This window comes from Molothrus ater, chromosome 4, assembly GCF_012460135.2.
Source record: "Molothrus ater isolate BHLD 08-10-18 breed brown headed cowbird chromosome 4, BPBGC_Mater_1.1, whole genome shotgun sequence".
Taxonomy (NCBI): domain Eukaryota; kingdom Metazoa; phylum Chordata; class Aves; order Passeriformes; family Icteridae; genus Molothrus; species Molothrus ater.
This window is the reverse complement of record NC_050481.2, coordinates 16265139-16281673: the sequence shown is the minus strand read 5'-3', so window position 1 is coordinate 16281673 and position 16535 is coordinate 16265139. Positions and strand designations below refer to the sequence as shown.

General features: G+C 39.6%; 1 protein-coding gene across 5 annotated transcripts in view; it reads left to right on the top strand.

Annotated features, from left to right (window-relative positions):
* Positions 1–15661, top strand: part of MAPK10 (mitogen-activated protein kinase 10) — a 147019-nt gene extending 131358 nt beyond the window's left edge. For 4 of the 5 annotated variants that reach the window (XM_036381464.2, XM_036381462.2, XM_036381466.1 and 1 more), the window contains 3 exons: positions 2534–2597; positions 3093–3170; positions 8192–15661. In XM_036381464.2, coding sequence (XP_036237357.1) covers positions 2534–2597; positions 3093–3170; positions 8192–8334 — 285 coding nt within the window. In that variant the 3' untranslated portion in view covers positions 8335–15661. Of the gene's footprint in view, positions 1–2533; positions 2598–3092; positions 3171–8186 lie in introns of all 5 variants that reach the window. The other variant, XM_036381463.2, reaches the window with a different exon arrangement.
* Positions 15662–16535: the final 874 nt, after the last annotated feature.

The following is a 16535-nucleotide window of genomic DNA, read 5'->3' as shown; positions in this document are numbered from 1 at the left end:
CAAAATATTTTTGGTATTCTCAGCTCATCTCTGTGCCTTGAATCAATGAAAAGGTGAGGACTCAGGGAATTTTGATGGGAAAGCTTCATTTCTCCCAGTGTGAAGCACTGGCCTGGGCTCTCAGCAGAGCTACATTTGACTATGCTCTGCACAGGCTTTAGAGTGGTTACAGACCCTGCCTCTGTAGGGATAAATCCCCACCAGGGATTTATTCATGCTGTTTTCTTGCTAAATATTTGTTACCCTTGGCTCCCTCATGCCTGCTGAGAGCCATGTCTCATAGCTGTGGGTTCTGCTAACTCACAAGTAAAAAGTCTGCAATGTCAGCACTGGCAGAGCAGTAGAATGCTGTGCAGGTGCAGCTTCTGGCATCCTGCAGTGTGTGAAGGACAGCTTGTTTGCTCTCCCTTGTTTGATTCTACAGAAAAATAGGAGCTGGGTAATGAGTAAGGTTATTCTGGGCTCTCTCCCTGGAAAATGCCTTTGTTTTCAGACTGCATTAATCTAGGCAATGATTACTGCTGATTTTCTTGGTGCTTATTAGCCAATTACCCCAGCTTAAGATGTAGCTGAATTAAATTAGAAGAGAAATAGGCCAAAGATTCTGTGTTTGTGTGAATTGAGAACAGGTGCATCTGATCACTTGTTCCTTTTGGTTCTGCAATTTGTGTTTGGGAATTAAAGTAGTGAGGGAATCTATCCTCTTGTTTCTGTCTGGGGGAGAAATACAAGCTTTTCTGTGGAAGGTGTGAAAAGAGTGTTTATACTTGGCAGAAGCAATTTTACCCCCACCTATGCTTTTTGTAGGCTTCTCCCTGAAGCTTTTAGAAAGCTACTTTCAGGATATTCTTGTCCAACTTGGTTTGCCTGTTCCCTTTGCAGCTGGCAGAGAAGAGGTGGTTCTGTCACTGTGGTTCAGCTCAGCCAAACACCTCCCCTGCTGCTCCTGTAAATCCCTACCCCCTCAATTTTCTTGGCATGCTCCAGGGCTGGCTGAGGGGCTGAGCAGGAGCCCAGCAGGCTCAGCTGGAGGAGTGGAGCTTACCTATCACACCCCACCTGGTCAGTAGTGAGGATCACCTGTACTCTTGTAGCTTCCAGCTCCCTGACAACACCCAGCAGGAGCACAGAATCCCCACAGAGGTTGTGCCAATCTTGGTGGCATCAGGACTCACTGGAAAGGAATGAGGAGGGTGGTTATGCTGAATAAGAGAACAGCTGCACTGGTCTGGGGCTGTGTCTTACCTTGCTGATATAACAAAACCTCTAGTAGCTGTGCTGAGGCCTGGAACTCACTTTAATTCATGATGTGTTTCCTCAGCACCTTCTCAGGTATGAGACTTAGCAATCCATGACTTCACCTAATCCCCTTATCTTCAGCACTGATACAAATGTCACTCTGGAGAAACTTCCCTTGTTTTCAGTGGATTTGTCCAGTTCAGCTATCATGTAATTTTCCTGGTCCATATCATGTCACTGAGCTATTACTTTTTCAGTTGTATTTGTAGCATGCTTGTAATATGGCTTAATGGACTGATGGAGTTAGAGTCCTGAGAGAAAATTTCTAAATTCTCAGTGATTCAAGAAAACAGCTTGGTAAATATGCATTTAATAGGAGGATGTTTTGAAGGGGACACAATGGCAAGTGCCCAAGATGGAAGTCAGAGGAAATACATCTGAACAAGAAGAGTGTTGTGGATCTTGTTTCCATGTTCATTAGGTGCTCTTACCTCAGATGCTGGAGCTTCTTGGTGGAAGGAAGAAGGGGAGAGTCTTCTGCCTTCCTTGGCTGCTCTATTTGGCAGCCAATATCAGGAGATGCAATGAACATATGGCTTAGTTGCCCAATGAAAGCAGGTGTTCAGGCTCCCTGAAGTTCTAGGTGCCTTCGTCTCAGTAAATTCCAGGATCTGCCAGTTCTCTGACATTTCCATCAACTAAAATAAACACAATTTTAAAAAAAACCCAACAAAACAAACGACCCAAAACTTTCTGTCCAAAGTAACGTTAGTTAAAAAAACATATATTGGAAATTTTGGTAATTTGGAATTTGGATTAGAGACTGTGGCATGGAGACTTGCTTAAAAATTAAAGTTACTTTGGAAATTCCGTATTGCAGCAAATCTAAAGAGCAAATTAAAAATTTATATGTTAATGTTACTACTAATTAATCAAGACTGCTATTTGTTTGGTATTCTGACAGTACCTCTCTGCTGGTACAAATAATTTGGGTGTGGAGTTTCTGGGCTCAGTACAAGCACAATGACATTGTTGACCTGGGTGTTATTTCAACTGCAGCTATGCCTCCTTTTTAAGAAAGGAAGAAAGAGAAGTATGTTGATTTCTTCTACAAAAAGAGTTAACTTCCAGAAGTGTTAATCCCCTTAATATTCAAATGTGTTTCAGATGTTTTTGCATGTACAGGATGGATTGCAAAGAGAGAGAGGAGAAATTATCTTTAATTAAGTGATTAGTCCTGATTATTTACAGTATAACAGACAATTGACTGAACAGCTGTGTTTCTTTCCTGCAGCCTCCTCCTCAGATATATGATAAACAGCTGGATGAAAGGGAACATACAATCGAGGAATGGAAAGGTAATTGCAGTTTAGAATTACATGGGAAGGAGTATTTTAGTGGCAAAATGGCAAAAACATAGCAAAAAAATATGGAAAATGTTCCAAGGACTATCATTATCTACATAGGCTAATGTTAACACAGGAGGTGTGGATTCCAGTGCTTCACTGAAATCCAAGGAGAACAGAATACTGTTCAGCAGGGCAATGCATCAGAATTTTAGCCACAGGAAAAGGTGCTGTGATATTGTGCTGCTTCTCTTCTAGATAGTGCAGCATTAAACAGTTCCTCTTCTCTGGCTGAATCCCATTTGACTCCATTCAGCTCCAAAAGCAGATGAGAGGAGGGGAGGGGAATGGAAGAGAGAGGTCTTAGGTGAGTAGAGCTGTCAGACTTGGGAAGACAGGGCAGGGCAGACTTGGGAAGCTCAGGGCTACAGCAGGGTGTGGTTGTTGTTTTGTTCCTGATCACAGGCACTGGCCTCTGTCACTAACTGTCCCAATTCTCTTTTCCAGAACTCATCTACAAAGAAGTAATGAATTCCGAAGAAAAGACTAAAAATGGCGTAGTAAAAGGACAGCCTTCTCCTTCAGGTACTCAGCCCCATTGAATAACCTTGCTGTTGTTGTGTACTGGCAAAGGGGGAATGGAGATTGCTGAAGGGCTTAGGCTACACTTGCAGTTATGCAGGCCAATGAAGAAGTTTTTATGAGATCCAGTGCTTCTAATGGGTTGACCTTTATTAATAGTACTCCAGTGTCATGTTAATATAGTACTTTAAAAATTATCTTCTTGCTATTTGAGAGATTGTTGTGCTGGTATTGTCTGTGGTTACAGATTATATTCCTCTGAGTGTGGAGGTTTCTCTCACACTGGTATTTTCATACTGCTTATGGGTGGATAACTGAACCAATGCTTTGCTAGTTGAAACAAGCAAAATTGGTGATGTTAGCACACATTAATCTCTTGGACACACAACACTGCACACCTGACCCCCCACCCCAGCCCCATGTAGATGTCTGGTACTAATCTGGTAGTCTATCCTCCCAGAAGTCCAATTACATTAGAACAGCTGGCTGACAAAACTTGATGACACCTCAGTGAAAAGGGAAAGTTGTGTTCAACCACTGACTCTTAAAGTTCTATCACAAAAAAATCACAACTAAATTTTTCCTGAGTAGAATTCATATCAGCAGTCTTTTTACAGAAATGCAAACTGTTACTGCCAGTACACAGAAATACATATTTGTGAAGGTACAGTTTCACTGGCAAACTTGAAGTGCCCAGATTTTGAGCACAGTGTTCCAGCAGTATTTATGAGTAAAACTGCCTTTCCTCAAATTGTAATCATTTAACTCAGTGTTCTCTGCATATTTTCAGAGAGGTTTTTTTGCACTCTCATTTTTCACTTGCTGCTGAGCCAAGTGAATGTTAGAACAAGAATATATCACGAGTAATTGACAGGACAAGGGGGAACATGGAAATAATGGAGGGAGTTAATAAAGTGCTGGGTGGTGATGTTGGAGCACAAGCCCTGCACCTGGATTTTGACATGGATGAAGTAATATGTTGGAAACAATCCACTGTGTTCTTGCCAAGTAGCAAAGAACAGAACTTGCAGATTTAATTTACCTAACTACGGTGCCACCACTGAAAAGAAAACTGGGGCCCTAAAAATTATCTGATAAATCCTCATCCTTAAATTTTTCTCCCTTGCAGAATTGTGGTTGCAGGTTGATTTATGATCAAGAAACACTGTAGTTACTTGTTTTAGGAATTAATTACCCAGGGATTTCTTTATCAATTTCACATTCTGGCTTTGCTCTGTGGAAGGTTTTTATTGTTTATGTAAAACATTTTCAGACATACAAAATTGTCATTTTTTATCTAGCATTTATCCTGCTGTTTCCCTTTGACTGTTTTTTGAATGTTAGGCACCAACAAGTTCAGAAAATATTTCAAACTGCTCTCAGATGAGACTGTTTCATGAAACAGTAGATTTCCTGTTTTTCTTCACTTTGTCTGACTTAGATTTTCAGCTGAATGAAATAATGGAAGAAAGAGGTAAAACACCAGTTCTGAATATAAGGAAAATGAGAGAGGCTCTACTCATTGGTTGGTGTTCTTGGCAAGAATTCAGAAAGCTGAGATTTAGTGCTCTATCAATAATCATGGCAAGCAAGCTGGAGCTTAGTTTCCATGATTACTTGATAAGAGTTTTGGGGGAGGCTGCTGAAGCTGACAGCACCAGGGATAATAATTGCTCATTGATAGAGCCACTTAGAGTGCCTGTGTATCAGGCTGTCAATCTCTTTTCTGTGAAGAATTGGTTAGTACAACATATCAGCTTGGAAACTCAAGCAGCTGCCCCTCATGCTTACGTTCAGTGAACAAAATCAACAATGTCAAAAAGTGTTCCCAGCAGAGGCTACTTCTGCCTGTCCAAAAAGAGTGTTTCTGTTATTATCAAATAGCAGCATTTGAAAAAAAAAAGTTTAATACAAAGCTATAGATTTTTTGGAATTAAACTTAAGTTCTGTCCAGAGTATCTAACCTCCTCTCACACTCTCCCCTAACCTTCACTACCCAGCTGTAGTTTCATACATAACATTTTCAAGTCTCTTGTCTTTTCTGGGTACAGAGTATAGTAAATAGCAGAAAACTTAATGCAGCTTATTTGTAGCACTCCCTTTCTAGGTGAAAATGGGTCTTTTATTCTCCATTTCCTGCCTTTTACTTGCTGTCTGAATTGCCATCACCCAGGAACTACTGGACACCTTTACTAGTAGGGCACTTCTTCTGTCATGTGCAGACTTTAAATTAAGCAGCTGCTGGACTTGCCAAGCACTGCCACACTTGATCCCAGGAGCTGCTATGCACACAATTTATGAGAGGCTGAGCAGATCCCCAGTACAGACACTGGATTTTTTTTGGAAACTGCAAAAGCTGCAGTTCTCCTTTCAGTTTTTTTACCCCAAATCTGTATCACTTGAGTTGAAGTCTCAGAGGCACTTCCATTGGTGCTATTTAGTAGCATTTCTCAGGAGCCCTTTCAGGAAGGAATCCCTTCTTTACAGCACACAAGCTGATGAGTGCTTTGAAAGAGAAGCTGTCAAGGCAATAGCAGAGTCAGGAACAGATCCCAGGAGCTATTTCCCACCTGCTCTAACCTTTAGCATTTTCCTCAATCCTGCAGCCAGTGAGAAGCTTCCTGTCAAACAGCAACTTCATAAACGGAGCTCTTTTTCTCTTTTGAGTGCACCTCTGTCATATGTGCACTGTCTCACCTGGCACACATCCCTCCAGGAGCAAACTGCTGTAGCACAGCAAATGGAGCATTCCTTGCTGACTGGGACAGCTTTGTTTGGGCTTCTGAGTGTTACTGCCCAAGTCCTGCTTTGTGCTGCTGAGCTCTTTAATTCTGTCGTTCAGGTTTAGTGTGGTTTCCTTTGTTTTTGTGGATACTTTGTGACTCTGGGTGCTTTGGAGCTGCAGCAGGAGCTGTCACATCTGTGTTATGTCATGTGGAATTGTGCTGAAAGCTAGGAATAGCCATAAAAATGCAATTTCCAGAAACTCGTGGGCTGCACTGATACTTGCTGAGAAGATCATAGCAGGGTTTATTGAATTCAGTGGTGCTGAATGAGACAGAGTGAAACAAAATCTTTACCCATACAATTTCTGCAGCTATTTCTTCAGTTATTTTGCCTAGCTAAGTTGAGTGCATGTTCATCCAGGAAAGCAGCAGTTTGATCAAAAGTTGATTAAACCTGGAATTCTTTCCATTTTATTCTTAGGACAGTATCTATGACTTAATGGCAGGCTTCTGCCCAGCATGGTAAACATAGAAAGGTAATATATTGTTTAGTCATTAATATGAATTCATTCAGTCATATTTTGATTACCCATAAATATACTTGTCTTGACTGATTAGTATTTTCATAAAATATCACATGATTGAATAACATGTAAACATGAAGTAACAGTATTGTACTGAATGATGAGGTACACATAAATAACACTTTGCAAAACACATTTTATGACAGAGAGGATGGATGATTGCTGTCTGCAGTCACCAGTCAGACTTCATTAATATTGCTCTTTTTGCAGCTCTTACAAAATTAGCTATTTTATTTTCCAAATGTATCAGGAGAGTAAATTAATTTAATTCGTTCTGATGCCATAATGTACAACTAGAACAGCAGAAAGCAGTTCCCATCTGGAGCTCTAAATGTGAGCATATCTGTCTCTGTTTTGTGCATATTTACAGTGGATGTGTATTAAGGGAAGAAAAAGTTGAGGGATATAGAATAGTGGTTGGAGGTACGGTATGGTGGCTTGTTTTCTCAAATTAATGTTTTTATTGCAAATTAGAAAGTGACAAAAATCCTTTCCTTTTGCCCACAGTAGCATATACTTTGCCTAGGCTGTAGAGATAATTTTTAATCTCTGTATTAGGAATATGTGAGTTGTGTAGTTTTACTGGATAATAGATGTTCATTTCTAGCCATTTGGTGGAAATGAAAATTTGTAAAAGTTGGCTGAGCACACTTTTCAGACAGAAGAATGAAATGGCATCTATCTGCAGAACAAAGACCTGTGTCACCTGCCTAGCTCTAATTTCTAGCTATGCAAGATCATACAAAATGACACATTTTAATATAATGAATATTTAATGGAAGTTAATGTATCCCTCTCAAACTGAACACAGTGCTAATTTTGGTATAAGAGAACAAAAAAATAAAAAAACATTGCCTCAAAATTCAGTGGGGAAAAAACCCCAATCAAACAGGTTTATGCTTCTCTGCAGACTTTAGTTTGAGCTGAGGTCAATGAGCAGTAACAGTTAAGCAGTTATAGGTGCATGATAAATACATTCTTTACATGGCTCTGTATTTGTCATTCAGTTGTCTGAATTTATCAGACAGACAATTTCTGATAATATTCAGGGATGTGATGAATGTTCAGGTGCATTAATGATAATCTCAGGAAGGTTCATTCTTCATTTCATAAAGTCAAAGTGATTTTTTGCAGTAATGTGTGGTACCATCATAATTTTAGAGAGGCGAGGTAAACTTGGCTGTACAAAAATACAGATCCTGAAATCCTGGGCTTAGTGCCCTAATCCTTAGTAAGAGAAAGAAACCACTCTGCATTTCCACTGGGTGATTTGATCCCACCCACTCTATTAGACTAAGCCACTAAGAAAGCTGGAATTTTATGAGAAGAATATGGAGGAATTTATGAGAATATGAGGAATATATGAGAGGAATTTATGAGGAATAGGTGGGGTCTTTTTTTGTTTTGGTCACACATTGTATGATCCTGGCATGCTGTTGGGTGTTTTGGAACTCCAAGCGGACTAGAGCGAAATGGGGGGACAAACACTGTATGAGCTATAGCTTTTCAAAGCAGACTGGTGAGGGACAGAATTTCCTGGTAAGATATTTAATATTATCCAATGTCTAAAGTTTGTATGGCCCATTTCCTGCTGAGGTTTGCCACTGGATAAAATGGTCTGCGTGCCAGCAGGTAAGCACCCTCTGCTCTTTAACACGTGGCACCTTCTGGGGTTTCGGGTTTAATCACGTTGGTGTTCGTTTTCGTAGCACAGGTGCAGCAGTGAACAGCAGTGAGAGCCTCCCTCCATCCTCATCTGTCAACGACATCTCATCCATGTCCACGGATCAAACCCTGGCGTCTGACACGGACAGCAGCCTGGAAGCTTCTGCGGGACCCCTCGGTTGTTGCAGGTGACTAGCCGCCTGCCTGCGAAACCCAGCGTTCTTCAGAGGATGATGGAACCTAGGAGGAAAAAAGTGATGGGAGCTAAGAGAAGAAAAGAAAGAGAAATAAAACACAGAGATTTAAGTGAAACAAACAAAGAAACAAACAAACAAAAAAAATCTTTTCAGCCTGCTTCTCCTACAGAGTTATGTAATGCAGCTAAGCTCAAGTGTGTATTTAACTTATAGTTGCTCTGCTTTGGTCTTCTTCCAGTGATGCTTACTGGGGGGCAAAAGGGAAAAAGGAACTGAAAAAATCCTTTTTTTACCCCCCTCCCCACAAGATGTAAAATGAATGGCTGCAAAACCAGCAACCTGCAACTGTCTTTTTCACACTGGCATGACAAGGTGTGCAGTAGCCACGCTCCACCATATGAGTGTGTGTCTGCCTTCACTGTCTGCTCTGCTGTCTGCCCCGTGAGGCAGGCGGGGATCTCCATGCATTTTTTCCTCACACACATACACACATGTGCCAACAGAATCCTGGCAGTGCATGCAGCTGTGTGCCTGCACATCTGCACAGGCACTTAGTGTGCACTCCACGACTATAAATGGCCCACTCCAGGCGAACTGCTTAACTACATATGGGATCTTACAGTACAAATTCTATCCGTTTGCTCATTGATGAGGTTACATATGAGGACTTGTGGAAGTGTAAATAACCACATAGAACTGTGGCTCCCTCAGACACTTGAAGATGTAGCACCAAATTTCTGCTGAGAGTTGTATATATATTTTGAAATAATAACCAGTTTTATTGAAAGAAGAAGCCACAGAGCTTCATAGAAAAATGCTAGTTTGTGAATGTTAAGACTTGTTGTTCTGATTTTTAGAGCAGATATGCCAAGATAAGACTGGGTTAGAAGGAAGCACATGTATCTTTGCAAGCTACAGGGAACAAGAATGAAGGGGTTTTATGCATGTCTAAGCCCAGAAAGGTATCAGTAAGCAACTTTTTCTGTCAATGTTAAGTGAGTTATCATCTTAGGGCATAGATAGGCTCGCTATTTTGAAGTACATGTATGTTTGTAAATTAGAGGGTATGACAGGGTTGGGGAATGAGCAGACTATGATCAAAAGGACATGCACCAACTTGGTTTTATTTTATGTCTAGATTAGGTTAGTTAGAGAAAGGATATTTGCAGCTCACTCCCTCTCAGTGTGTGTTTGCAGCTCAGAGGTTGTTTTCCCTTTTCATCATTCCCTTGCAGGCACTTCTGCTACTCAGAGAGCAGGCATTCTCTGGGTGCTTTTGGCTCTTCATTTCCTCATGACAAATCAGTGGACTCCCCAGGAAGTTTTGGCATCTGTGTTACACAGAAAAGAATCACAGAGTGCAAGGGTCTAGTTTTCCTACATTCTAACAGCCAAGGTTATCAATCAGCTCGTGTGCTGGCCTGGAAGGGTTGCAGCCAGGGGACTTGGGCAGTTTGGACAAGTTCTGAAGAACCCAACAGTGACTGAATATCAAATTGAATTTGCCAGGTAATAAAGCAGAGGATTTCCCGTGGTAAGTAACAGCAAGAATGACAAAATTCCACACAAAATTTCAGAACCATTGAATATTTTTTCCAGCCAAATCAGCAATTGGCATTTTCCACTGCGAGGTCATCATTTATCTGAGTTGGAAATTAACTAAAATCCAAGTCATCTGTCCTTTTACCAAAGTGTGCCATGTAAACTGAAACGAGCTAAATCCTACTCTAATGCTTTTCCAAATGCCAGAGAGAGAAACTGTTTAGACTATTTTAGTGGATATTTTAAATTCACTAATTCTTTAATATTCAAAACTCTACCAAAATAGGACTGTTCCATTGGGTGGCTTACAAGCCTGCCACTCTGTGGTAGGAAAAAAAAATTCATATCAAATCAGATTTTTTTCAAAGGGAAGAAAGGGAAGAAGAAAACTTCTGTCCAGGGTGGGGAGAAGGGGAGATAAAAATGAAGAGGATATAAAATAAAATCAGACTTGGTAGGTCTGAGTTGTATCAGAATTGCTATAAGAAGTGGGGGTCTTTCCCTGGTATATTTTTGGTAGATTTTTATCAAAATTTTTTTTGGAGAATAAAATTAGGTTGTTAATGTTCTAAAACCTCAGAGCAGTAATTTTAAAAGCAATAATTTACTACTGCTGAATATATTTAGCAATATTCTCTCTTAAGCCATGAAACATCAGGTCATTATTGAGTGATGTAACTCTCACTCCAAAGCCAATGATCATAAAAGTATTGAAAGGTTAACAGCAAGCTCTGTAGGTATGTAGGCAATAACACCAAGGGTGACTTCTTAGCAATAATTAAATGTATCACCTCCAGATTTAATTCACCATAGATACATATTAATAATATTCAGGTAACTAGTATCTACTTTACATTCCTTAGTGTGCACTATTTGGGTGTGTTATTTAAGCAAAACTGCAAAAATATTGCCAGTGTAGACTGTAGAAACTTGGAGTAATCCCAGTTCATTGCCAGTGATGTTGTGGAGATGTGGCATAGGCAATAGCAGAGAAGCCATTTAGAGTAGATGGAGACTTGTAGACCTCCCACATTTGATCTCTTGAAGGCAAATCTGTGCTCTTAGTCCCATGGTATAATTCAGTCCTGTTTGGGTTCATGAGTGCAGGGTGGAGAAGCAGTCATCAGAGCAGTGTCCTTAGGACTCACAACACAGGGGTTACATAATGAGCTTTATTCCCTGATTCCACTAAGCACCAGGGCTTGTTCAAACGTCCCATGGAGACTGTAGGATGCTTACAAAAATTAACTAGCGTGTGCTTTTGTCCTTTGCTCAGCAGTGATCGACATCAGCATGTGCTTAAGTGCCTTGCTGAAATGGGGCCTGAAAGAATTACTGCATCTCTTTTTGTCCTCAAATCAGTCTCCTTAATGAGAAGCTCTGTCTGGGGCAGGAGACTTGGAGCTGTCCACATTGGACACTAGAAAAAAAAAAAGCCATCAATGAAGAAAAGCATTAGTTATTTAAAGTTCTGGTCCTTGTATGTCCAAACTGAAGTAGCAGGAATAGCATCCTTCACTTTGCTTTGTGCCAGGAATTCGGTGCTGTCAGCTGATACCTTACAATAACACATGTACTCCTGAATAAAGGATCATAGTGAGGATGTTCTGAGGATGTTTTAAGGGAAATGACTTTTTTTTCTGATTCTAGAAGTTTTGATGCCATCCTGTTAAAGTCTGCTCCCCATTATTCCAAAATTATATTCAGCTTGATAATGATAGATGCTTTCCTTAATTTTGCCATTGATCTTTTAAACCTACTTCTGCTTAACATGTTACTAAAGATTGTACGTTGGCAACAATTTTCACTTAATTCTCTGAGGTTTGCATTTGTAAGCATCACTGCCACCAGTGCAGAAGTGAAGGAAATTGGGAAGCCAAAGATCTGTGACAGATATTCCAAGGTATTTAGGCACCATAGGGGGCAATCAGTGAGCCTGTGCCAGAAGTGGCATGACTTACATCATCCTGAATGGCAGCTGGACACCTTGGCATTTCTGAAAATATACCTCAGAGCCTCTTGGTGTCATAAGTGCCTCAATACCCAAGGGAATTCTGTTCCAAGTGGCTCACCTAAGTCATGTATATAGGCAACAGCAGGGTGAGGAGAATGGCACGAGCATTATCTGTCAGTGCCTGCTCAGAGAACTAGCTGCATTGAGATGGTAGTGAGGAAAATTGCTGCAAAACATCCCTGTTTTTTTTTCAGATGGAGAACTTTGGGATAGTATGAGGAAAAAAAAAAAAAGAAAGAAGTCAGAACAGTTCTTAAAAGACCATCCCTCTATTTTCTTTCTCACTGCTGAGTTTAAACAAGGATGAGGCATTGATTTATTACAAGTTGATGTAAGGTTATGTATGTTTTCAATCCAAAATTTTTTGTAATTTTTGAAAACAGTCTTCAGATACTGACTCGGTAGCTGCAATAGTATTTTGTGAGCTTTGACTGTATTCCATTAGAATATATCTTCAGAGAGTTCAGATATTTGAGTTGATCACTGTGATTTATGCCAATTGTATTGTGGTTGATGTTCCCCCCTCCTATGTAGAATTCCATGGCACAAATAGATTCAGAGAATATCTTCAGAGAGTTCAGATATTTGAGTTGATCACTGTGATTTATGCCAATTGCATTGTGGTTGATGTTCCCCCCTCCTATCTAGAATTCCACGGCACAAATAGATTCATGAATCATAGCAAGTTTGCATTACATAAAACAGACTGAAATTGGAGTCCAAGTATGGCAGTGTGTCAAAAAAAAAACACCAAAAAACCCCACAAAAAAACCCAAACAGCAAAGCTACAGGAAGCCTGATCAAGTTTTCTAGGCCTTAATGCACTGATGGTTTTCCTCTGGAAATCACCAGTTCCTGCAAAGCATTGGCTTCTGAAGGTTACACGAGACAGATGATCATGTCACTATGTCACTCTTCCAAATTTATAAGCAATTTGGTTCATATACATTCTTTTCTCGTCATAGACATTGCTTTACTTTCTAATTCTGGGATAACAATACAGAAGAAATTAGACCTGATGCAGTGCCTTTTGGGAATTTCCCAAAGTAGTACTACTTAACTGATTGGGATTGTATTCTAAATTTGTCAGTGAGCACCAGTGATTTCTTTTCCACCAATTTATTTTCTCATGAAAAACATGCTAATAGTAACTTTTAGAACTGCCTGAGAGAGTCACTTTTAGAAAATCTCCCAAATGTTTTTATTAAAAAAGTGTTTTGGAATATGCTGGAATTATTGTAAAATGGACTTGGAATATTTTAATTCAAAGTAACTTCTAGTAACCAATGCTAGCTTATATATATTGCAAGCTTCACAGTAGTTCAAAACACCAAAAACTATTTTAGTTTCAGATCTATTTATTTCTATTCAGATCTATTTATATTTCTTCCTTCATGCTTATTTAGAGTTTAAAATTTTCTGTGAATTCAAACATGCAAAAAGAAATAAAGAAACAAAAAAAGCATTTTGCAACAAACTCTGTGCTTCCAGGGAGAGCAATATGAAAGAAAACCTGCAGGAACCAATTAGTTTTCTTTTTAAAGTCTGAGCTAGTCATTCAATTTATGTTTAAGCTTTTCTTTTTCTTTACTTCTGTATGTGTGTGTAGGGAAGAGAGGGTGTTCATATGGATTTGTAGAACCTCTGTTCCACTTGTGCTTGATCCCAGTTGTCAGTGTGGATAAAGAGAGGAATTGTAACATAGTCACACATCTTCAAGAATCTGATGGCTGTGCTTATTTGAACTTCCACCACTTTACAAAGGACACAGTTAACTAATTGTAAACTCAAGGTGATCTTTTTCACACACAAACACACACACACACACAAAAAAAAAGAAAATCATTGTGCAGTAGGTTTGAATACTACATGAATATGTAATTGTCTTAATTAGTAAGATGCTTGAGGTATGCAGGGGAATGGTGAATGTGTCATCTTCACCAATGAGCTGGAAAACCAACCTGTCCAGTGGAATTTAGTGGAATCTTCTTAGTGTATTAGGAACTTGCCAGTGGGGCCTGATTTTTCTTTCATATTTGTTGTAGGTTTGGGAGTTTTTTTTACTCAACAATTGATTGCAAGAAATGAAATGTTTGACTTAATGCATGTTCAGGCTCATTGTCCTGTGGCAAGTTTGAATTTTGAATAGGGTTTGATTTGACAAAAGAATGTTGAAAAACTTCGACTGAGGCTAATGGTGCCTTTTTACCTGAGAGGGAAAAGCTGAAAAGCACACATTGAAGGAAGACACAGTCAATTTGGGAAATAAATGTATCCTTACCATGCTTATCATTTCAGACAGGTCTAATTTTCACTGAACAGGGCCATTCTTGTCTTCTGGAAAGCAAGATATTTATAATGTAAATAGTTGTATGGACTTTTTTTTTCCTTCCTCTGTAACTAATATGTAATAATCCAACATGCTATTTCTGTTAAAAACTTTTACAATAAGGCTGATGTTTGCCTAAATATGGTTGACCTCTGACCTTCTCCTGAGTCAGTGACATGTTGATAAAGGAGGGTGCTGGAAGTTTCAGTGTACATATAGAATCATGTATATTTAGTAAATTGGGTAAGTGGGACTTATGGCCAGTATACATTAAGCCACAACAGTAATGAAGCTCCAGATCTTAACTAGCAAAAACAACTGTTCACCTTGCCATGTCCATCCTGTAATAAGATCTAAGTTGCACCTGCCTGTAGTTCTGCATGATCAGACTTCAAAGTATAACTAACAAGATCTGTAATGTATCAGTGTTGATAAACGTAGATGTAAACAAGAAAAAAAAAAGAAAAAAAAAAGAAAAAGGAAAAAAAAAGAAAAATAACAGAAAAATTAAATCACTTGACCAACAAAAGAAAATCAGCAACAGCTCAGTATCAAGACTGGAAGATGAGACATGTCTGATTTTGTTGCACAGTTATAACTGAAAAGAACAACCGGTGTCAGTCAGCATAAATGGACTACAGTAAGACATTTGTTAAGGAACCAACATTATTTCCATACTGTTTTGTTCTTACCCTGTTTACTTTGAGCATCTGTTGTTCCCTGTGTGTGGCACAGGGGAGAACAGGGCCTCAGTGATCAGTGTTTTATGGGTCAATGTCGCATCAGTGATTTCCGATTTCTGTTTGTTTAGCAATTACTGAACGAAGATGGGACTCTCATGTTCTCCCATGTGTCAAAAGGAATCCTGTCAGAGCTTCCTCATGAGGATACTCTTCTCACTGCTGTCCTGACTCCTGTCTGGTGAATGACTTTGCAGTGTTCCCAGGAAAGAGCCACCACGGGTTCCATGCGGGCGCGTTGTGCGTTGTACTTTCACGGGGGCTCAAAGTCACTCAGGGACAGGACTCAATTGAAGTTTGGTATGTACTCTATGCATGACGCCTATATCACACCTTTATGACCTTATAGTGGTAAAACTGATGATCTTTGCAGATGTGGATTTGGACCATCTTTTTTTTTTTGGAGGAAAGCTGTCCTTATCCCACAAACCACTCGCTCCTATCCAGAGCAGCTAAATGGAAGTTAAAGAGGTGCAAGGGCCTTCTCGGGACCGTGCCATGGGTGAATTTCATGCTGTTTGAATGTGATCTTGCCAAAAAGCCTGTATATCTAGCAGGGGAGACTGTGACTGTCCTATAAGGAGTGTTTGTGTTGTTTACTTTAAAACAAGCTTTGCTAATTAAAGTAGTGTATTCCGGAGTCTATTTGAATGGCATGAAGGGTATCAATGAAGAAGGTGGAAAGAATGTTCCTACAGCTCTCCTGGCTTCTTGTTTCTTTTCCTCCAGCCCTTTCTAGGGGACACAGATAAAGCAGTAAACATATGGACGTTGCCAGGATTTCTGAATTCAGTGCTGCCTTGGGTGGGCTTTATTTAAGAAGCATCTACAGCACTACAGAAATGTAAAAGTATCTTAAGACATATGAGACTCAGAGGTTTTTCTTTGAGTAGCTTTGGAGTCTATTCCTCTGGCTGACTGCCTAGGAATATTGGAGGGGGTGGGGGAAATGTTGTTCTGACACGACTGGTCAGAATGAAGAAAATCTGCCAAGTAAAACCTAGCCCCTCTCCCAGCTCTTCCCCAATTAAAAAAATGTAAACCAAAATCAAGCCAACAACAAGAAGCCCAGAAGAAAAACAAACAAAAAACCAATCCCCAAAGTCCCATACTAATTGCAGAGCTAATGTTTGGAAATTGATTTTTCACAAATTTAAACACACTTCATTCTAGATGAAAAAAAGAACGAATAGGAAAGAGATGTATCATTTGGAAAAGATTGCTGATTTTTCAATTCTTGCACAAGCTAGCTATGTCCAGAATATTTCCAAGCAAGTCAAACCATAATACACAAAGGACATTTTTATATTTGGATTTATCATGTATAGAGATGAAAATTAAAATCCCAAACAGCTCTCTGCCAAAACAATTTGAAGATGGGAGCTGCAGAAAAGGATGAATTAAAGCTCCTTGTAAGAACTCTAGGGAAAGAAATTCTTATATCTGTTGGTACTTGAATGTTGTTTCAAGCCTACTATGCACAGTAGTACTCTTGTTTTGACTTGCTGTTCTTCTCCCAGTTCCTATGTGCAGAGATTGGCCAAGCTACATGATCTAATAGAAACCTCTGA